This window comes from Rhinichthys klamathensis, unplaced genomic scaffold, assembly GCF_029890125.1.
Source record: "Rhinichthys klamathensis goyatoka isolate OS25496 unplaced genomic scaffold, OSU_Roscu_1.1 h1tg000272l_1, whole genome shotgun sequence".
Classification (NCBI taxonomy): domain Eukaryota; kingdom Metazoa; phylum Chordata; class Actinopteri; order Cypriniformes; family Leuciscidae; genus Rhinichthys; species Rhinichthys klamathensis.
Window position 1 is genome coordinate 683,835 of NW_026606792.1, and position 23,173 is coordinate 707,007.

General features: G+C 39.2%; 1 protein-coding gene and 1 pseudogene across 2 annotated transcripts in view; one reads left to right on the forward strand and one right to left on the reverse strand.

Annotated features, from left to right (window-relative positions):
- LOC130102433 (gastrula zinc finger protein XlCGF8.2DB-like) overlaps window positions 1–23,173 on the reverse strand; it is a 250,377-nt gene that overhangs the window by 201,148 nt on the left and 26,056 nt on the right. The window contains exon 2 of one of the 2 annotated variants that reach the window (XM_056268461.1): window positions 19,142–20,564. The exons of the other annotated variant lie outside the window; for it this stretch is intronic. Within the exon in view, the coding sequence (XP_056124436.1) occupies window positions 19,243–20,564 (1,322 nt within the window). The 3' untranslated portion in view covers window positions 19,142–19,242. Of the gene's footprint in view, window positions 1–19,141; window positions 20,565–23,173 lie in introns of those variants that run through there. 2 annotated transcript variants of the gene reach the window in all.
- Window positions 21,981–22,097, forward strand: LOC130102455 (5S ribosomal RNA; annotated as a pseudogene).

Here is a 23,173-nt window from a genome sequence, read left to right on the forward strand (position 1 = left end):
TGTGTTTATTATATTAAATAAACATAACTATATATAAAATTACATCTAAACGTATTAAAGTTTCGTTTCAAAGACGAGAGGACAGTAAATTTTGAAGACTGCCATAATCCTGTTTTCCTCGGTTTTACTCCGCTTTAAATCTCCCCAACCGGAAACGCAAGAGCATCCTTGCGTCAAACGTGGAAGTTATCCGTGCATATAGCCCAATGTCCTAAAATTATACTAAAGCAAAATCTTGAGTAGTTATTGTCTGATAAAATATTACAAACTGTCCGTGGAGGTTGAGTCGGCCCCCGCCGGCGGCTCATTGGCTGCAGCATCTTTTCTGTTTCTTTTTTGAAGTTCTACAAAGATGTAGGCGCGAATTTAGATATTGATAAGCAAATTTTAATTCATTCGTTTCGTTGACATGGCTGGTGTACCGGAACCACAACAATTTTGTTTTTTAGTGGCAGAATAAAGACTAATGACAGACTGTTGATCTTTGAAAAGAAAATGTTTGGTTCAGGTTTGAAATTCATGATCTTTTATTATAGGCTATGTAGTCTAATATCATAGTAGGCCTACCCAAAAACACCCCCTAGATCTCTTATTTAAAGGCACACAATGCAAGATTTGTACCTTAATATAACAGCTTCAAAGGGGTATCAGGCCGTGAGTGCAGATACGCTCTGCGTGAGTGGTATTTACTACAGTAACGTTAAAACTGTGTATGCCTTTTGAAAAGGTTCAGTCTAAATTCTTTGGGTGAAATTCCCAGGGTGGCGTAGTCAGAGTGTGAATGGTATCATCTTGTTCATTTTTCAACATAATTCATTAGACTTAGAGTATAGGTCTTTAACACTGTCCTGCAGAGTTTTGCTCCAATCCTAATCAAACACACCTGAACCAGTCTGAACCAGCAAGTCAAGTTCTTCAGGATCGCTTGAAAATCACAGACTGAAGCAGGTTTGATATAAACTCTTCAGGGCAGTGGACCTCCAGGAGTAGGGTTGAAGACCTCTGCATTAGAGTAAAATGTGTGCACACATTTGTTTTATTGTATGGTGGTTGTGTCCACACACTGCAAAGACAGTTATAAGCAAAAACCATATAAAAGTGATTTTTGCCTCCAAAGATCCCTTTAACAATGAAGGCCCGGGGATATGACATGTTGTCGGATCGTTTTCTCAAGGATCTGTGAGCGCAGTCGATCAAAATAAAGTTTCCAAAGAGAGCGGGTTCTTCAGCAGGTGCGCGAGACAGTCTGAAGCCTTACGCCCAGTCTCCTCGCCCTCTAAAAATATTAAAAATGTGCAGGTTTTGCCTTCTATTGCAACTTTCCAGATCCGTACATTTCTCTGTGAGCTGTTGGACACTGCTTGTTAGCTTTTCAACATCCTTTTGTAGCTGGGAGACCGTGTCAGAAGTGAAAGTTGCGCTAGTTCGAGCTCCGTCATTGTTTAGGCTTGGTCGTCCATCATACTTTTTTAATGGACGAGATAGTGACATCAGTCTTTTTTTTTTGAGAGCAGTTAATTCTGCTCTAATGGAGATTGAGAACTGGTCTATTCTCTTGTCGATAGCCTCAACTATCTCCGATTTAAATAATTGAAAATTTGACTGTAGAGCATCTATCCCCTCCAGCACTGCCTTGTTAGCTACAGCGCTAGCCTCGCCCCCACATCATCTCGAATGTCTCTGGGGGGGTGGGGGGGTTCAAGACACTGGGGTTTCAAGACACTTCAACAATGCACTTAAGATGCAATATTGTGTTTAAAGGGCACGTATTATGCCCCTTTTCACAAGATGTAAAATAAGTCTCTGATGTCTCCAGAGTGTGTATGTGAAGTTTTAGCTCAAAATACCCAACAGATATTTTTTACAGCATGTTTAAATTATCACTTTTTGGGCCTCAGAAAAACACACCGTTTTAGTGTGTATCCCTTTAAATGCAAATGAGCTGTCGCTGCGGCCAAGAGGGGATATTGGAAATTACCCTGGAGTGCGTTTCCCGAAAGCATCGTTATCCAACTATGATCGCAATTTCCATTGAACTCTATTGGTAACGACGGAACTTGCGACCATAGTTGACTAACGATGCTTTCGGGAAACACACCCCTGGTTGAGTCCTTCATCCTACCAGCTGTTAGGGGTAAACAGTTAAAGACCCAGAACCAGATATGATGAATGAAGACCCGGAGTCAGAATTATAATAAATTAAAGATAAGATTTACTGAAGATAGTTTGCAGTTTCATCAGCAGAAGTCAGCTTCAAGACTCACACAGGAGTTCATAGGCCGCCTCCATTACAGTAACAGATCACAGCAATTATACCATTCACCATTCACTACGTCCTTGCTTCAGGTTGCAGTTTCTGATTGGCTAAGAACTAGGGTCGGGTACCGAAACTCGGTGCCAATAGGGAACCGGTTCCGACGTAAACGGTAGTAACCAGACCGAATAAGAACGAAAATTTCGGTGCCTGATTTCGGTGCCTAACTTCATTATGCACACACGCACACACACACACACAAGGTCTCTCGCTCTCTCCCTCTCCGCCGTGCGTTGTGTGCTACACAGTTTGGAGCACAGTTTCTTCTGTCTCGCATGCGCGCTCTTTTTTTTGCAAGGTTTGGCTGCATTTCACGTGTAAAATTACTTCACGAGTTCACATCTACATATAATTATTATGGTAAAGGTTATGCGTACTTGGCGTGCTGTCCGGGTGGAGGGCTCCGAGCTCGGAATTCTGCCCAAACCCAGAGTACTCCCCCCGTTGGTAAGAGTAGATGGAACTAGAGATGGAACTAAAAGTGAGGAGATGGGGTGGAGGTGGGATGCTGATAAACTGTCAAGGAACAGAGGATGGTTCTGCTGTTATTTATCTTGTCCTGAGTTGATTACTGATTGATCTCCACTTGTGCTGATTGGGTTAATTATCTGCACCTGCTCCTCCCGAACCTTGTTAATAAAACATCATGTGTCAGAACGCCCTCTGGGTGTGCCGATAGTCTGAATCCCATATAGAATCAAGCCAATTCATTGGCTGATGGCGCGGGCGCCGCATCGACGCACTTACGTCGTCATATTATGTTGGCGCGCGCGCGCCATCTGCTCCTCAGATTTCTCTGCCGAAAAAGGAAGCTGGTCGGCAGCGCGAGGAGCTTGGCAGCGTCTCGTTCCCTATTGAGAGATATGTTACACCAGTAACCAAAGATGTTCTCTTTCATAGGTTCACTCAACGCTGCGTAGCTAAGAAGCAGTGGATTTGTATAGGCTGCTGTATCACGTGCCGTTTGAACTGACGCGCTACAGCGATCTGTCACATTTCAAAGAGCCAAAACGTTATTTATTGTGTGAATCTCGTAAAAATATTGACAGAATCTGACAGCTGTGGATTTGTTCCATATCAAAATAAGTAACCTTCTCTGTCTTGTCTGTCGGTGTCAGTGTCCTCTTTGTCCGCGATTTTTCTGTGTGAAAAGGGTCATTTACGTGAGTCTCACGGTCAATGCGTGAGAGTTGGCAGCTCTGCCTGCTAGTAATCTCTATTAATCTCCAATATTATTACATTGTTTGATACAATATTGTTTAATTTGATATTATGTAAATATGAATTTTTATTTTATATTGGTTTTATTATTACCATATGTTACTTGTATTTATATTGTTTAAAGATTTAAGTTAATATTGTGTCCAGTTTGGCCCTGTAAATTAAAGGGTATTATTTTTTGATAAAGTGTGTGCGGTTTCATTTTCTTAAGTACCGATTTAAGGTACTTAAAAATACCGAGTAGGTACTGGAATCGGATAAAACCCAAACGATACCCAACCCTACTAAGAACACATATAGTCTAAGTAATTTTCCTCACATATACAGATAGACTGAAGCATCTCTCTATAGATTATGCAGCTGACACTCAGACCCTGAAGTTTAGGCACCAGGTCGCAGATTTGGGTTGCTGGGCGCCAACATGTCGAAGAAAGCAAGTCAGTCAATCTCCCATAATGCCAGTGGTTCCTTAACCTGCAACCAAGAAGACTAACACACACACACCAACACACAGCTTTTCCAAGGTTGGATTTGGCCAGGCTCTAACTATAAACAGGAGAGTTGTGTCAAAACATCAAGATAATGCGTTCTTTCTCTCAAGGATAACTAGACTTTAGTCTAACTGGAAAGTAAGGCTTTAATAAAGAAATTGTCCCTTAAACTATTGCCTTCAATGACCCCTATATGTTTTAACACTTTAATGACCTTTCTCAAACACAAAACAAGTCCCTATTTCATTTCTGGAAGCCGGGCTAAATGAGCAAGCACAGATATCAGATATCACATACAGACATTAAAGAATACATGAAAAGAACATTTCAGTAATCACACTGGTAACTTCTAAGACTCAAAGTAAAATCTCACAAGCCTAGAGAAGTCATTCAACTCATTTGATATTTAGAAGGAAAAATATTGATTAATACCTTGATTATATTCACTCATTCATTACATATACATTGAAGCAGCAGTGGATTCCAATCCACCCCCTTCACAACAACCCATAATAGCAAAGAGAAACCGAGATTACCGCCTACAGCCATCCAGGTGCATGTTTGTCTGTACTGAACTACAACAGCTACACCATAGGAGTCTGAAGATCACCTCGGACATGGCGCACATATTCAAATGTGCTACCAGAGACCAAACTTCATGTACTGAATGGCATTATCTTAGGAGGCATAGATTGACTGCCTCATGTTTCAGGGAGATCTGCCAGGCTCGAAGAAGGTCTGGTTATCCGGACACTGCAAGGGACCCGTCAGACGGCGGCTATGAAGAGGGGGCTCGGATTAGAGGCAGATGCTATCTATAAATATTGCCAAATGAAAAGGGTCAACCCCTGTGGATTTGTAATTCGCCCTGACGCTCCTTGGCTGGGGGCGTCTCCAGACGGGTTCATCTTTGACCCCTCAGAGCAACCTTGCGTAATGTACCCTAAAAGTTCTCTAAAGGTGACAAAAATCCAGAACCTTTACAGAACATTAGGGACTTTTGGTTATGAAAGTGCTGTAGTTAATGTTCCTTATATGACTTTAGGGGACATTTCAGACATTAACAGAATGTTCTTACATGATTCCCTGTTAGTCAGATGGGACGTTTCATTCAGGACTGTGCTGCGACATCTGTTCCTGGCCCATTTGGAAACGTTGGTTAAGTTCTCATAAAAAAACAACAACACTATTACAAAGACATTTACTTTGATTAAAAAAGGCTTATTTTTCCACAGTACAATATACAGTATATAACTTTATTTCCTATAATAGGTTTTGATAATAATAAAAATAATGTTACTATGGTTATAATTGTGCTCTTATGATTTAATCTGACTCAAACTTTATAGGAAAATGTTTTTAGATAAAAACTGAAAGTTGTCGGAAGCTTAGTAATGGTGACGTTGAGTTTTTGGGACCGTGTTGTAATTCGTTTATAGCCTACCTTTACCTTTTTACTTCTGGCAAAATTCATAAAAGTTGTGTGTTCATCTGTGAAAATGATCTTAATGGACAAAACATGAACGTATCATAAACTGTTTGTTTATGATATCACAGAGCTTGTTTTCAGCAATAATCCAAAAGCCTATGGGAAAAACGTATTGGGTTGTTGTCGAGGAGTGTGATGCTGACTGCCGGTTGGCCTACAAAGTGACGTCACACCTGTACCGCTCTATGTACATCCGTTGAGCCAGACTGAGGACATTTGATGGTCTTTCTTGTTTTGTCTTCACCAGCCGACAGCCAGTAAGCAGCAGCAGCTTCTACGGTGAGTAACGTTATGTCTGTTTATTTGATTATCTACATCATGTAAAGTTATTTTAATAAACACTCCTTGTGTAACTTTATAGTTTTCTGATAAAGAAGCAAACATTAATGTAATGTTTAGTGCTGTCATCGTTAACGCATGCAATTATTTGTTTCCATTTTAACACGTTTAAAATATTAAAATATTAGAAATGTTTTTTCTGTCATTAACTAGCTAGCGTTACAGTATAAAAAAAATGCTCGTATTAATGTAAATGGTTTTAAACCGTTCAAGCGTGAAAAGACAAAGAGAATACGCTGCCAGAACACACACATAATTATGCCAAAATGTCTGTTTTGTCAATTATCCTCATAGCACATAGTTAAATAAGTCTTCAATAAACACAAAGAGTTGTGAGAAACATCCTGCTGTGAAGTTCTAGAGGACCAAGTCTGGAAAGCTCTTTTGTAGACTCTTCTCGCACTTGACATTGCACCATTGCGAGCCATGTGACTGAAGGATCTGTGGAGCCTTTGTATGTGGTCCATCAAAGATGGAGATTCTGGACAAGAAAAACTTACAAGGAAGGGCAATGATCCTTGAGGTCGGGCATAGCCGCCTAGTTGTCCTTTCTCTCAATTAACAAAGAAAACAAAATATGTACTTAGTATTATTTTTTACTTTATTACTTTAATGTCCTAACTTGTTTCTCATATTTCTTGGCCCTCATTTCTAAGGAGTTTGTAACCCAGACAGCAACATGGTGTCGGCCCACATCTGGTATGTTCCTTATCAAAAAATAGTTGTTTTTGATGAAAAAAACTAATTTGCTCAATTGCTTTGGCTCCTGCATCACAGGTAGAGGATTTCTTCTCTTAAAAGAACTGAATGGTAGAGTTGACACTAATGTCAACTTTGTGCCAAATGAGCAGACAGGGCGGCCCTTTTTATTATTGCAGCAGTCTGGTGTAAAATGCACGCAGACATAAACTAATTTAGGTATATGGGGCAAATTCCCTTAAAAAATTAACATATCCATTGCGTCTTCGGCGGCTCAGATATCAGGAGTGATACGAGACATTGTTGTTGCTACAGCTGCTCCAGCCTGAAGAAAATGGCGGACAGCAGTGATGGGCACTCGAGTTAGAGACTCTTGACTCGAGTCGCATTTTAATAGACTTCAGACTTGAGTTTGATTCCGACTCGACCAAAGGACTCGTGAATATTTTAAAAATGACTCAAATCTTTAATCCTTAAAGGCACAATATGTAGGTTTTTTTCACCACAAGAGGGCGCAGTTTCCAACAATAACAAAGGCGTAGGTTGATGACGCAGTGATGAGCTGAATGATGGGAGTTGCTGTCAAGCTGATGGATCTAATAATGTTTATGGATGAGTGCAAACATTCATGTTTTTTAACATTACAGTGGTATGAAGCAGGTCGCGATTGCTAACGAGACAGATATCACACGCGAGTCCTGCGGATATAAAGGAATATGGACATTTAATTCTACCGAACTACCCGCAAGTGCTGGATTACTCACACAGGTCAGTTTATTAGACGAATTAAACTTGTGAGGTAACGCAGCGCTGCTTCACTTGGTCTAACGTTACACTATCACACTAAACGGCATTTAAATGTGTGTTAAAAGTTATAATGTTATACTACGTGTTAGTTCGTTTGCTATACGAAACTAGCAGTAAGCTAGATCAACATTAGAATAACATACTGACCATATTCTAACATTTCATCATGTTGAGCTAACGTTATATAACATGATTTGTTTTATGTACATTTGCTCACCTGTCTAATAAAGCTGTCAAGTCGTGACTCGTGAAGCTCTGTCGAGTCCGAGTTAGTCGCGGACGCTAGCTCTCGGCATCTCAGAAACGCCACGCTGATATTGATCCTCATTTTAGTTCTCCTTGTTTGTCCCAAAGTCTGCTTGCCATGGTCTATGTTTGAAAGAAACAAGAACTGCGTGCCGCTAAACGTTACGCACTACGCAGCTGTCCACGTCTGTCACCATGGTTACGTCATGGCTATGGCAGTACGAGCGGAAACCGAGGATAGCGCGGATATTGCGTCATTGACAGGCGACATTTTTTTCCGGGACGGCCACTTATTTAAAATTGGAATTTCTCTGAAATAAAAAATCTTTGGAGACTTTTGGGATATTGTAAGTACACAACTGCAGGAAACATATCACACTGTGCAAGTGATTTTTGGAAATTTTATTACAAAATTCTTACATATTGTACCTTTAACTACTGATATAATAAAAAATAACGTTTTATTTGAATGGTTTTATAATATCTGTGTCACACATATATTCCCTTACGAGTCGCGGTAGTTGGACTTCGGACCCTTGTCATAATTTGATTATGCATGTCAGTGTATTGCGTGTAACTCCAAAATATCATAATGAAAGTCCCATGAAACATGACGGGAGAAACCGTGCCATATGTTCATTTGGGTTTATTAACATGTCAAATCGGCTAGATGCAAAGAATGTGGGAAAACAATTAAAGACACCGGAACGACGACATCACATTTTATGAGACATCGCATCCACAAAGGTTAGTCACATTACATATTATACTGTGGTGCGGCTGCATGGCTCCTTTGGATTGCAAGCCTAATAAAACATTAACAAATACAAAAATCTAGCCTTTAAAATTATAGCACTATGTTTTACTTTTATCGAAGTTATTTCGAAGTATATGCAGCTTTTCTCTCTCTTTTAATGTCAATGACAGAGAGTAGATTGATAAACATTCATCTATCTATTTATTACTTAAAGCGCAAATATGAACATATCAGGATCAGGATGCGTACAGTTTTCTATTGACTTAAAACATTCCAAGGTTTGATATTTTCAGATGATGACTGTCTTCAATAACAACGCCGCTGTATAACAAACTACTGTACAAACCGCGTCTGGACTGCGTCCACTTAGTGATTGGATTGAAAATAACTACATGTCTTGTTGCCAGGACAATTGTTTTATACATTGTAATGGATTAAGTAACAAGCTGGATTTACATTATCCCTTAAATCTTATGACCTTTATTACAAACAAAACAGATAATAAAAAGATCATATATTTTGTCTATATAATACAAATAATTTTTGAGTATGATTTTTTTTTTTTTTTTAAGGCATGATATGACTCGAGACTCGACTCGGACTTGTGACAAAAGACTGCAGACTCGACTCAGACTCCAGTGATAAAGACTCCAGACTTGACTCGGACTCCAGACTTGAAGACTTCAGACTTGACTCGGACTCCAGATGAAAGACTTGTGAACATCTCTGGTGTACAGCTCGCGGCGGGTTTATGCTAATACAGCATAGTCCTTCAGCAGTCGTGGCTGGTCTTATTCAATTACTGTAGCTAGCTACCTACGTAGAAACCGGCTGCAAATTGAAACAGCTCACTACAGGGCCGTGCACAGACCTTTTAAGGGACATGTGCTGAAACTGAACAGGACCAGATTCAAACTTGTGTGCCTGGCAATGGACATAAAGAGCCTTTTTATTGTGTACGTATTCGGGACTGTAGACCTTTATCCATTCCACTCATGTTTGCAGCCCTATCATATCCTTGGCCCCTCTTCTTCAAGTCTAGTCAATTTTCCTGAAGAAGAGAGACGATATGAGCATCTTTCATTCTGTATTTCCCTCCTAACGAAGCTATCTAAGGACATTATTATGTCATTCTGGCTCCTGTTTGAGAGAAGGGACACTTGGGGTCTTTTCATGGAGGCTTGTTTTTCTTGGATGGCATCATACAGGGCCAATGTTTTCACAAGTTCAAGGAAGTTGCCTAGGTTGGCAGTTGAGCTTGACTCATCTCCTCTAAAAGCTTGCCCCTGTCGTGCCAGATACAAGGTGATATCAATCAAACGTGTTAGGATTTCTCTGTTCCTTTGTCTTTCTCTCTCTTGTTTCTTTCCCCTGAATATCTGATGTATCAAAAGCAGCTTGTAGAGCTTTTTGGAGTATGTGTTTCATCTCAACATACTCATCATATGGGCCTCTGTGCTGGCACTCTCTTTAAATTTTCCAATGGCACTCCTCCATGTATCTAAGCCTACGGTCGTCTAGGCTGTTTTGTTCTTGAATTTCTCTTCTCTTACAAAAATGTGACAGCTAAAGCAGGACATGGGATCATTTTTGGGTGAATACTCCAACCATGGGCGATCCGTGTACCATCTCTTCAGGAAAGACCGTCTGTTTTATATGTCATAACAGGCTGGCAAGGTCCGACTCATACATTTCAATATATCTGTCACTATAATTAATTTTAAATGTTTGAAAGTGGGCAGGATCTGTAGGACAATTCAAACCCACTAGTTTTGCAATTACATCCTCTTTATTTGCAGCAGTTCCATGCTGGCTTATGGAGGTAACTCCCCTACAGGGGCTCCGGTCTCAATCACATTCTCCTGATCTACACTAGCAGTTCTATACTGGCTTTCTTCTCTTGCATCTCCTTCTGGTAACTCTCCCGGCAATAGCTCCTATATCTTGTTCACCAGCAAATTCTTGCACATCATTTATCGCTTCTCTTTCTAAATCTGAATTATTACCTCCTTCCTTTTCTTCTGCCCTGCTACAAACTAGCCTGATCCATGAAGTGAGTGAGCTGCTACCCTTGGCTGCCTGCTGTCACTCCCTCTCCTTTTGCTCATTTTGCAGCAGCACTGAGACTGAGACAAGAACCAGCTCTTGGCCGCAAGTTTTTGTAGTCCCTCGTTTTTCATTTTCTGCTGAAATTCAGCTTCAGAAAGCTGACACAGAGTTCATCAACAGTGGAATGCTACTTATTCCACCACCAAAACGAAGATTGGACATTCTTACAGGCATGGCTGAGTAGATCTTTAGGTATGCAGCGTACCCCACTGATAGTCAGCTTGATCAGGCAGCTGAAGCCCTGATAAATGCCCACCCTTGCTTGAGGGAATAAGGAACTCGCACTGGCCACGAAGGATGGAAACATTACCTAAGGATTAAGAGGGCAAATTTTCACTCTAAACTTAGCAAGATTGGACACCCTGAAATCACACTGAATTCTCTAAGGAACAAGCATAAAGCATCACTCTTATTGTACTCGTTAATTTGGATACCAATATTGTTTAGGGTCTCGTGTTTACTGTTTTTACGCGAATCCCATTGTCACAAACTCATCAGTCTTGATCACTAGACAGAGATAATTGACTATACTATTTAGAAGGCCACTTCATTGCTTGCTCTATCTAAAAGTATTTTGTTTAGTCCCCATAGCCCATCGGTGTATGAATGAGTGAGTGAATGGGTGAATGTGAGGCAAATGTAAAGCGCTTTGGTGGCCATTGGGTCTGTGAAAGCACTATATAAATGCAGTCCATTTACCATTTTACCATAGATCTGTATAGTCAGAGGTCATGACCACTACTACAGATATAAGCCAACCAATTACTTTGTCTGATATCAGCTTAGGTTTGGTCATGCCATGGTTTCCCACGTACACTTAGCAAGAGTAACATTACATTACTCAGCATTCAGTTGTCCTAAATGGAAATTCCCCTGATTAGCCTTTACAGTCCAGGTACACTTGAACCAGTGCCAAGTGTTATAGCAGGAACTCGCTCCACTCAAAACTGGACTTTAGTACGTTACTAACCTGAAGCAGATTTGCGGTAACACAATCTAAGTTAATAATTTAAATGAGTAAGACAGAATAAGTTAATAATTTAAATGATTAAGACAGAATAAATTCAAATGTAACAATTTATTAATAGTCAGGTAAACATTTATCTTGCCAATTACACAATTAGAAGCCAATTCAGAAATAAAACATAATTACTCAAAGAATAATTCTAAGAGTAAGAAATTCAATCTGACACACGCATTCACTAAGCCGCCCGGTTTTCACCTGGTATTAAGATGCGTTTTGGTACAGGTGTCTAAAACGTTTTGAGCTTGTCCATTTTCAACCATTTCTAGAGGTAGTTGAAATCGCATTAGATAGGATTGCTTTCGTAGTATAAATGCTCATGTGGTCAGATGTGTTCAAACAGCCACTAAAGACTGCCTACTGACCTAATGCGTAAACATTATGGGAAGAGCGCTAGCTAGACAGGATTGAAACTTTTTTCGGCTGAAGACCCAAGTTTGCTTTGAAGAGGAAAAAGTAATTAAGCACAATGTTCTCTCAACATTCCTTGTTACTAACACACACTCACAGCATTCGGCATGAACAAAGCAGAAGGAAAGGAAAGCTGCTGTTCGCCGTGTTTTTCCATCGTCTCTGGTCGTGTTCATATGTTAATTGCGCAAGCTTATTTTGTCCATTAGGTCGAGAGATTGAAAAAAGCCCATACATTTACAGACCAATAGACCCTCCCCGTCAAAGAAATCAGGACAGAAGTGGTTGAAAATGGACAAAAGAGACAGATTTTAATACCAAATACAAGCTCCTCCCATGTCAGCCCTGTCTGAATTAGTCCATGCTGGAGTATGGCCACACACATTCATATGTGCAGTGCATCCGGAAAGTATTCACAGCGCTTCACTTTTTCCGCATTTTGTTGTGTTACAGCCTTATTCCAAAATGGATTCAATTAATTATTTTCCTCAGAATTCTACAAACAATACTGCATAATGACAACGTGAAAGAAGTTTGTTTGAAATCGTTCACATTTATAATAAAACCCCCCCGAAAAATATCACATGTACACAAGTATTCACAGCCTTTTCCATGACACTCAAAATTGAGCTCAGGTGCATATTGTTTCCACTGATCATCCTTGAGATGTTTCTACAACTTAAAATGGAGTCCACCTGTGGAAAACTCAGTTGATTGGACATGATTTGGAAAGGCACCCACCTGTCTATATATAAGGTCCCACACACTGAAAAAAAGGATTTTTTGGCCCTGTAATTATTATTTCAATTATCTATATAAATTCTACAAAACAAATACCAATTCAGTGCTATTACTTTAAAATAGCAGTTTTTCATGTAGTGCATTACTTGGTGATTGTTTGTAATTATGTGTCCTCAGTTTTGTATGTAAATTGAATCATTCGGTCCAAGTAATATTCATTAAACCAATTCATTGGCTTAATTAGTTGATATTTCCAAGTAAAATGTAATGGAGTGACATCAGTGAATATGGCAACCTTCTTTGCATTCGGAGCATGACGTCAAAGCCCCTCCCCACATTTGAGCGGTCTTTCTCAGACATGGTCCACATTTCGACGGTTGGCAGACTTGTTGACGGAGACGGGAAGAAGTGAATATGGAATCATGAAGGTAAGTTTTAAGCGAAACAAACTTTGTACGTTCCTGTTGGCTCACCTACTTAAGTCAGTTTCTCCGCACTGAAAGCAGCGGCGCTTGCTGCGCTAGCAAATAATGTATTTTCCTGCTAGCTAACTAACTTTTCTGGTAGGAGGTATGTCCAGAATTTCCCACAGCACTTTACAGCTTAGACGGCCGCCTAAATAACACACGCCTGCTGCCTTAACCTGTTAAGCTTCAAGCCCATTTTTGAAAAATCCCCAGATATGGCATTCCCAAACTGAAACAGATACAGTTCATGAACCCTTTGTACTAAAAGCACAAGTAAGATCTCATTTGAAAGCTGACACCTGGAAGTTTATTGTAAATGTAGAATTTCAAAGTTTTGTAAAGTTATTATACATTTATTTTTATGAAACATCTTCATGAAAATAAAATTGAAGTTGGCATTGTAGCAATCTAGAAATGCACTGCAGCTAAAGCCACATGTCTAACCATGTTATATTTAAAATCTGAAGATGATAAGTCTAAAACTCTGTATTTAGTTCAATGTTTTTCAAGATCATGTCATATGACTTTATTTTGATTAGACTGGTGTTTATTGTCATCTTATAAGCATCTATTCAGTCTATTGCCTCTATTGTTTTGTGATGCAAAAACGAGTCCCATTCAGTCTCAGGCTCCCCTGCACATATTCACACCTCTCCAGCCTGTTTATTGCTCTAAATATGCTTTTCTTTTGTCTGCATTATAATCACTAACGACTAGCAATTCACACTGTTTCAATCCCTCATTTATTTTATAAAAGTTCTCACTTCACAGTGAAACTGTATCAAATGCCCTTTTTGAAAAACGAAACATTTCAGTAAGCATTCTTATTTAGAAAAAAAAATCATAAAAATTACATCGAAGTTAGGTGCTCAGTACTAGCTAGCATGTTAGCTTAGCACACCATCAATACACGACAATTTATGAGAATAAAACTATGTTTGTGCTCCAACTTACTTTATAGCGCAAGTCGAGTGTTTTAAATAACTTTCTGTAATCTGATTTGGCTTCAGATAAAAAAATCAGATAGAAAATATATTACTTTATTGTATTCTGCACAATTTGAAAGTCTATCTCGATTAGCAACATTATACATATAATCTATTATTATGAAAATACCTGACATGACTCGAAGAACACAGGTAAATCAAATATCATTGCAATCATGTTTATTGTCTTCAAAACATCTTTATCTGCACTTTACAGCGATCTCGGATAGCTTTGTTTATGTGTCAGGACTTCCTGAATGTCACATGATTATGGCTCTTCTTCATGTGATCCATATATGGACTTTACTGTGCAAACAGCGCCCCAGACTGTTAGTATGAATGGATAACACAACTGTACATCAGAGTATACAGCGCTCAAAATGATTACATCGACGCATTTGGGTATAAATTCAATAAATATTATTCCTGTCTATAGAAGTCTGATGTAAACCTATGAGAATCTATCAATATTTCTCCAAATCTGCACATGTTTGAGCTAAAAGCCCTGAGGGACATTGTTTTGTGAATCGCTGTCATGACGATCGCACGGGAGTTTTTTTCTGAATGAGAGCAGCTGACGCTCATAATTCATATTAAAGGTAACGACTCATTTTTTTATTTCATAACTCCTGACACAAATTAAGACATAACTGTCACTATAAGTTTCACAGAATACAATAGTGGTCAAATACTGAAACTTGAGTCTTATATCGTTTTAATGATGTATAGTTTGTCAAGTTAATCACATTAAATATGATAGTAACTTTGAACTATTTAAAAAAAAAACGCTTCAGAGCGCCCACGCACTGGTGACGGTTAACAGGTTAACTAACGTCAAAAAAAAAAAAAAAAAAAATTACATATATAATATATTAAATATATATTCACAAGTGTAATAGCGTAAGCTTCTGTTGTTGTACATCACACGCATCACGCACATGACCAGCATCGGCCAATAGTGAGCCTACGTGTGACGTAGCTCTACGGAATCACACTACGTTAACTGACTAAAGGCCCAAAGAGAAGGAAATGAATAGTTGAAATAAAGTCGTTATTTTTGTTTGTTTTTGCGCACAAAAAGTATTCTCGTCGCTTGATAAACTTAAGATTGAGCCACTGTAGTCAATTGGACTATTTTAACGATGTCTTTAATAACTTTGAGGCCGGCAAGTTCAATCCCTGAAGAAGCCTATGGAGGAGTGATCCAGCTCTCAGATTTCATCAAAAATATCTTAATTCGTGTTCCGAAGATGAACGAAGGTCTTACGGGGTTGGAACAACATGAGGGTGAGTAATTACTGACAGAATTTTCATTTTTGGGTGAACTAACCCCTTTAACGTACATTACTGTATATATAAATATATGACCTACCCCAACCCCGTCCCTAAACCTACCCGTCACTGGGGTTAATACCATTTATGAGTCTTCCCCTACCATCCTAGGGAAAAAAAATATCGCTCCCCAGATGTAGATCTACATTTTGCTTCGTTTCGCTCGTACATTTAACGGCGTGTACATACACGCGGAATCACTCGGACATTTAACGGCGTAGACATACACGCAAAAGATGACGGTACGTTTCGGCATGGACATACACGCGGATAGCTCAAAATGCGTATAGATAACACGCCACTTGACTTGAAAGTGGCGTGTATGTTTACGCAAAAGTCATAATGTCATGTTGCAGGGTCAGCCTCTGTGAAGCACGTTCTTTACGTATGAAAAGTGCCATATGAATATTGATTTGAGTATACTAAATTAAGTATACCTCTTTGTTTTTATTTTCAAATATTTTTCTCTTAACCTTTTCTTTTACTTGGAATCTATTCTTAGTTATTTCTAATTGTGGTTTGTTTGTTTTCACAGGACATCAGCCAAGAAGCATTGAAAGAGGACTGCAGTAATCACATGATGAAGATCATCGTCATCCATCCCAATGTGGCACAGGAAAACCAAGTTCCCGTGAACGTGTCAGTCATCATAGAGGGGACAGAAGTTGTGGAGGACTGCGGAAGTGTGACAAACACTTGCCTCCTGCTCATGGGTGTCATCTATGCCGTCAACTTAAGTTACCCACTGAAACTGAAATATACGTTTGAAGTATTTCAGAAGCGGTTTCTTCAGCTTGACATCCTTAAAATGTCACCAAAGGTCCAGTCTCTCCACAAGAAACTTTTAGCGTGAGTGTGCCAGTGTTATTTGTGCTTTTGTCCAGCACAAACAATCTCTTTAGATTTTGTCAGTGATTTCAAGTGTTGGTCAGTTTTATATAAGCTGTTTGTTCTGATCACCTGAGAATGTCAGCAAATGTCCAGTCTCTCCACAAGAAACTTGCCAGTGTTATTTGTGCCTTTGTCCAGCACAAACAATTTGTTTGCATTTTGTGTCTGTTTTCTGACAGTGATTTCAAGTGTTGCTCAGTTTTATACAAGTTCTTTCTGTCCTGAACGTTCTGAGAATGTCTGCAAAGGTAGTGATTGCAACTGTTAATGGTCAGAGTTTATGTATGTATTCTTTACTGTTCTGAAAGTTGATTAGAAGAAAGGGGACAGTGCACGCTGAGTTTTTGAATAGCATGTTTTTTCCCATGCTAAGGCCAGCTATCTGATTGGTTGAAACTTGTTTGTAATAGAGCCCAATTGATGGAATTACAGAATTGGAAGGGAAAAGTCAACTCTTAACAATGTATTCCTTTGTATGCTGGAATATCAGTCCTAATGTCAGTTGGTGCTTTGTTATTCCACATTTAATTTTTCAAATTCTATACTGCTTTACTTTTGTATAGACTCTATCCAACATGACATCATGACTTTTGCGTAAACATACACGCCACTTTCAAGTCAAGTGGCGTGTTATCTTTACGCATTTTGAGCTATCCGCGTGTATGTCCACGCCGAAATGAACCGTCATCTTTTGCGTGTATGTCTACGCCGTTAAATGTCCGAGCGAAACGAAGCAAAATGTAGATCTACATCTGGGAGCGATATTTTTTTTCCTAGGATGGTAGGGGAAGACTCATAAATGGTATTAACCCCAGTGACGGGTAGGTTTAGGGACGGGGTTGGGGTAGGTCATATATTTATATATACAGTAATGTACATTAAGTCAACGGCGTTGATAAACACGCTAAAGAGCGATTATGCGTGTTGATAGCACGCCAAAAATGGAAATACGAATTGGCGTGTCATACATACGCCATTTCATGAGATCAGTCTGGTATATGTATATATGCACTGAAATTTGCGAGCAAGAAGTTCTATGGCCATGTTTTTGTGGTTATAATGTTATGTAGATATTTTAAATATATCTAAACCATTTCGACTGTGAAATAAAAGTGTCCCTTAAGCTGCAAATATTTGTTTTGGAAAATATTGAATTATTATTTAATAGAATAATTAAAATATTTACTTAATTCGATTAATATTAACTAGTACATTCATAATAAATAATACTTAATAATTACATAGAATATAACAAAGAAAAGATGATTAAGAAACAAAAAGAACTATCAGCAATGTTCACTTGGGTTTTGTAATTGGATGCAATGGTAATCTGAGTGAAAGTTACAATCTATAGATGAGTATTGCCAGTGCAATTTACTTGTGTATTTTACATAAAAAATAAGTGGTTCTAGTAAGTAAATATTACTTAGAAATAGCCCGAGTAAAGATTACAAGCACTCTCTGTGTGCAAAAAGTTGCCTAGCTTTTTTTTTAAGTAAATGTCACTCCAAATTTTTTTCAGTGCAGTTAGAAGTGCATGTCAGAGCAAAAACCATGCCATGAAGTCCAAGGAATTGTCTGTAGACCTCCGAGAAAGGATTGTATCGAGGCACAGATCTGGAGAAGGGTACAGACCAATTTCTGCAGCATTGAAGGTCCCAATGAGCACAGTGGCCTCCATCATCCGTAAATGGGAGAAGTTTGGAACCAGCAGGACCCTTCCTAGAGCTGGCCGCCCAGCCAAACTGAGCGATCGGTGGAGAAGGACCTTAGTCACCAAGAACCCGATGGTCACTCTGACAGAGCTCCTGCGTTTCTCTGTGGAGAGAGGAGAACCTTCCAGAAGAACAACCATCTCTGCACACCAATCAGGCCTGTATGGTAGAGTGGCCAGATGGAAGCCATTCCTCAGTTAAAGGCAAATGACAGCCCACCTGGAGTTTGCCAAAAGGCACCTGAAGGACTCTCAGACCATTAGAAACAAAGATTAAACTCTTTGGCCTAAATGGCAAGCGTCATGTCTGGAGGAAACCAGGAACGGTCATCCCCTGGGCAATACCATCCCTACAGTGAAGCATGGGGGTGGCAGCATCATGCTGTAGGGATGTTTTTCAGTGGCAGGAACTGGAAGACTAGTCAGGATCAAGGGAAAGATGAATGCAGCAATGTACAGAGACATCCTTGATAAAAACCTGCTCTTGAGTGCTGTGGACCTCAGACTGGGGCGACGATTCATCTTCCAACAGGACAACGACCCTAAGCACACAGCCATGATAACAAAGGAGTGGCTACGGGACAACTCTGTGAATGTCCTTGAGTGGCCCAGCCAGAGCCCAGACTTGAACCCGATTGAACATCTCTGGAGAGATCTGAAAATGGCTGTGCAATGACGCTCCTCATACAACCTGTTGGAGCTTGAGAGGTTCTGCAAAGAAGAATAGGAGAAACTGCCCAAAAATAGGTGTGAAAAGCTTGTAGCATCATACTCAAAAAGACTTGAGGCTGTTATTGGTGCCAAATGTGCTTCAAAAAAGTATTGAGCAAAGGATGTGAATACTTGGGTACATGTGATTTTTTTCATTTTTTATTTTTATACACTTTCAAAGATTTAAAACAAATGTCTTTCACATTGTCATTAAGGGGTATTGTTTGTATAATTTTGAGGAAAATAATTAATTTTTTAATCCATTTTGGAATAAAGCTGTAACATAACAAAATGTGAAAAAAAGTGAAGCACTGTGAATACTTTACGGATGCACTCTACATGGCAAGAAAAAAGGATGCAGCAACTAAAATAACAGTTAAATCACTTGAAAATTAAGTCTCGTAGGAATGTCACCTATTCAGACAACGATCTGACATGAGCCACATTTAAAAGGTAAGCCTACAAATATATATCTATATAATTTTGGCCACATTCAACTCCGGTGCGAACGGATCTTTGATTTCACACAGATTTTCTGGTGCCATTGTAAACTGCTGGGCCATTTAAAACTCTTTCTACAAAGAGAACAAGAATATGGTCTCACATTTGCATGGATTTTCATGTGTATCTGTAAGTGTGATAACATAATTTTTTTATTACTCTGATCACAATTAAATCGCTTTCCTCCAGAGGATTTGAAATTGCTCTCTTTGATTAAATTCGTACCACTCTGAGAACCTTGTGATATCTTTCCAGAATGAGTTTGGGAATGATATTTCAGGTCTCTATGATAAGTGAAACTCTTTTCACACTGAAGACACTTGTAAGGCTTCGCTCCAGTGTGAAGCCTAATATGAACCTCAAGGTTTCCTTTTAGTGCGAAACTCTTTCCACACTGAGGGCAGGTGAAGGGCTTCTCTCCAGTGTGAACTCTCAAGTGAACCTCAATGTTTGCTTTGTTTTTGCAAGTCTTTCCACAATGAAGGCACATGTGAGGCTTCTCTCCAATGTGAATTTTTACATGATTCCTAAGATGTTTCCTGTCTGTGAAACTTTTTCCACAATGATGGCATATAAAACAGTTCTCTCTTGAGTGAATCTTCATGTGGTGATTAAGGGTTACAGTAAATCTGAAACTCTTTCCACACTGACCACATATGAACGGCTTCTCTCCAGTGTGAATTCTCATGTGGGCATTAAGGGTTGATTTATGTTTAAAACTCTTTCCACATTGAGGGCAGGTAAAAGGCTTCTCTCCAGTGTGAATTTTCATATGGCTTTTAAGGCTGGCTATTCGAATAAAACCATTTCCACATTGTTGGCAGGTGAAAGGCTTCTCTCCAGAGTGAATCCTCATGTGGACTTTAAGGCTTCCTTTTTGAGTGAAAGTTTTTCCACACTGTTGGCAGTTGAATGGACTTTCTCCAGTGTGAACTCTCAAGTGGACTGTTAGGTTTCCTTTTCGATTGAACCTTTTTCCACATTGTTGGCAGATGAAAGGGTTCTCTCCCGTGTGAACTCTCATGTGGGCATTAAGACTTGGTTTTTGAGTGAAACTCTTTCCACACTGTTGGCAAGTAAATGGCTTTTCTCCAGTGTGAATTCTCATGTGGACTTTAAGGTTTCTGTTTTGATTGAAAGTCTTTCCACACTGTTGGCATGTGAAATGACCTTTAGTCTTTTGAGCTTTTTTTCGTGATAAAGTCTGTGAGCAACTGAAAGGTTCTTCTTCAGATGTGAAATCATGTTTCTTGATCTGGTATTTTTCTTCGGATTCATTCAGTTCTTGACTCTCCTCTTTCAGTGCCTCCAAGTCTAAGGTGAAAAAAGACACATAACACCAGTTTAATGGCACAAATCAACAGATATCAAAACTTTTAGATATGTAAAGCATCAAAACCAATGTGCTAGATCCTACACACATTTAGCTAGAATCAAAAACTGTTCCAAAAAACTGTAACTTTCAGGGTATATAAGGACAAGTTCACACGTCTCTCAGCTTCAGAAGTATTCGTACCCTTTTGATGAGGCTCCAGTGGGCACGACAGCACAGAATATTCAAAACACAATAGTATAAACTTATGCAATTTATAATTATGAAGCATTATTACAACAAACCAATGTTTATTTTGTCACATCTCAAAACTAAAATTTTCTACATCATTGATCTTAAAAGGTTGTCCTTTTTTGCTACTGGACATTTTATGTATAAATATAAATTCTGAATTCACAATAGCTCAATAGGTGGTGATATGCACTAAGACAAGAATTAGTATGGTTTATATCTTAATAAAATATCAGACTACTACCACTTTATCTGAATGAAGACACCTTATTAAACACAAGTATGGAGTGCCACAGGGCTCAGTACTAGGTCCTATGCTTTTTAGGTTTTATTACTTATTTTTCATGATATAATTCCTCACAACCTAAATAAACTGCAAAACTCTCCAAATTATCAGAGTGTATTTACTCTTAGGAACAAGCAATATATGCAAGCAGATGCATATTTAAAATAACGCGATCATCAACATTAAACAGCTAATAAATTAGGGATGGGCCCAGGTACTGAAGTACTTGGACATGACAGCGATGATCCATCATGAAAACGATGATTGCCCTGTCTTTAAAAAATACATTTGTCTATTTTTCTGATTGGTTTTTGTGGCATTTTGAGATCATGAAATACAGTTAGTGCAAGATGTGCAGCACCGATCTGTCATATAAATAACATTATAATAAGAACATCAGCACGGTCAAGTTTACGTGCACAGATGTAAGTTGTAAGATTACTTTTATGTTGTCTATATCTGACTAATCTTATATGGACGTGTTTGGTTGAGTATACACCAGCTTTGAAAGCACTTTAGCAACCAGAGTTTATTCACTCTTCAGTTTCAGCTGAACTGCAATACCCAACATTATTGACTATAGGTTATTTGAGTGGTGGTATTCTGGTGGTATTCTTTTTAGACAGGCTATTTCTTTTTCAAAATCATTGATGATATTGATAATGCAGCAATGTTATTTTGCTCTCATATTTTTTTAACAGTAGGCCTAAGTTTTATTTAAAATTGTTTCTCGTTATGGCTTCGAAAACGCACAGTGATGATTGTAATCACAAAAAATAAAGCTATGTGCAAGATGTGCAGCGCCAATCTTTCATATACATAGCATTATAATGAGAACAAGATTGTAATAGAATTTTATAAATTCTTTTTGCTTTAGTTTACCAGCAGCCATATCACCCTGTAGCCCAAGACTGGTTGCCCACTGAAGCTAAGCAGGGCTGAGCCTGGTTAGTACCTGGATGGGAGACCTCCTGAGAAAACCAGGTTGCTGCTGGAAGAGGTGTTAGTGAGGCCAGCAGGGGGTGCTCACCCTGTAGTCTGTGTGGGTCCTAACGCCCCAGTGTAGTGATGGGGACACTATACTGTCAAAGAGCACCGTCCTTCGGATGAGACGTTAAACCGAGGTCCTGACTCTCTGTGGTCATTAAAAATCCCAGGATGTCCTTCGAAAGAGTAGGGGTGTAACCCCGGCATCCTGGCCAAATTTGCCCAGTGGCCTCTGTCCATCATGACCTCCTAATCATCCCTATATACTAATTGGCTTCATCACTCTGTCTCCTCTCCACCAATAAGCTGGTGTGTGGTGGGCGTTCTGGCGCACTATGGCTGCCGTCGCATCATCCAGGTGGATGCTGCACATTGGTGGTGGTTGAGGAGATTCCCCCCTTCCATATGTGAAGCGCTTTGAGGTCCCAGAAAAAGCGCTATATAAATGTAACGAATTATTATTATTAGTTGCCACAGGCCTTGTTGTTAAGGGAAGAGCAAATCCACAATGGGACGCGAAGTTCACATGCACATTTGCGTCCTTTTGTGCATATGCAAGTTGTCATAAGTACATCAGATTAATCTAATATAGGATGCGTTTGGTTGAGTTTATTGACCCTCTTGCAAATCGCTGCAGGGTGTTTATTCACGGTTTCAGATCAAATGCCATGCCCGATATAATTGACTGGGTTTATGAGACTGGGGTTATTATTGAGATGGTCAGTATCTTTTTTTTTTTAAACATTAAAACATCGTAATCTAGCATTGTTATTTTTTCCAGTAATATGCTCATGTTTTCATGTCTTGTTTTTATTTGTATTAACATTTTTCTAATTGCTCTTACGTCCTAGGGGACATAATTTGTTGCTATTGTTTTCCTGTGTTTCTTTTATTATATGTTTCTTATTCCTCTTCTTGTGACAGGGCTGATTGCATTGTTGTTGAAGAGAGCCTGGAAGATACAGGTTTACAGCAATGGTTATAAGTCAAGAGCAACACAACTAAAATACTGTAATAATATATTCCAAGAGAAATACAATTTGCTGCTTGTCTGTCTCACTCCGTGGCAGTGAGAAGGCGTGTGAT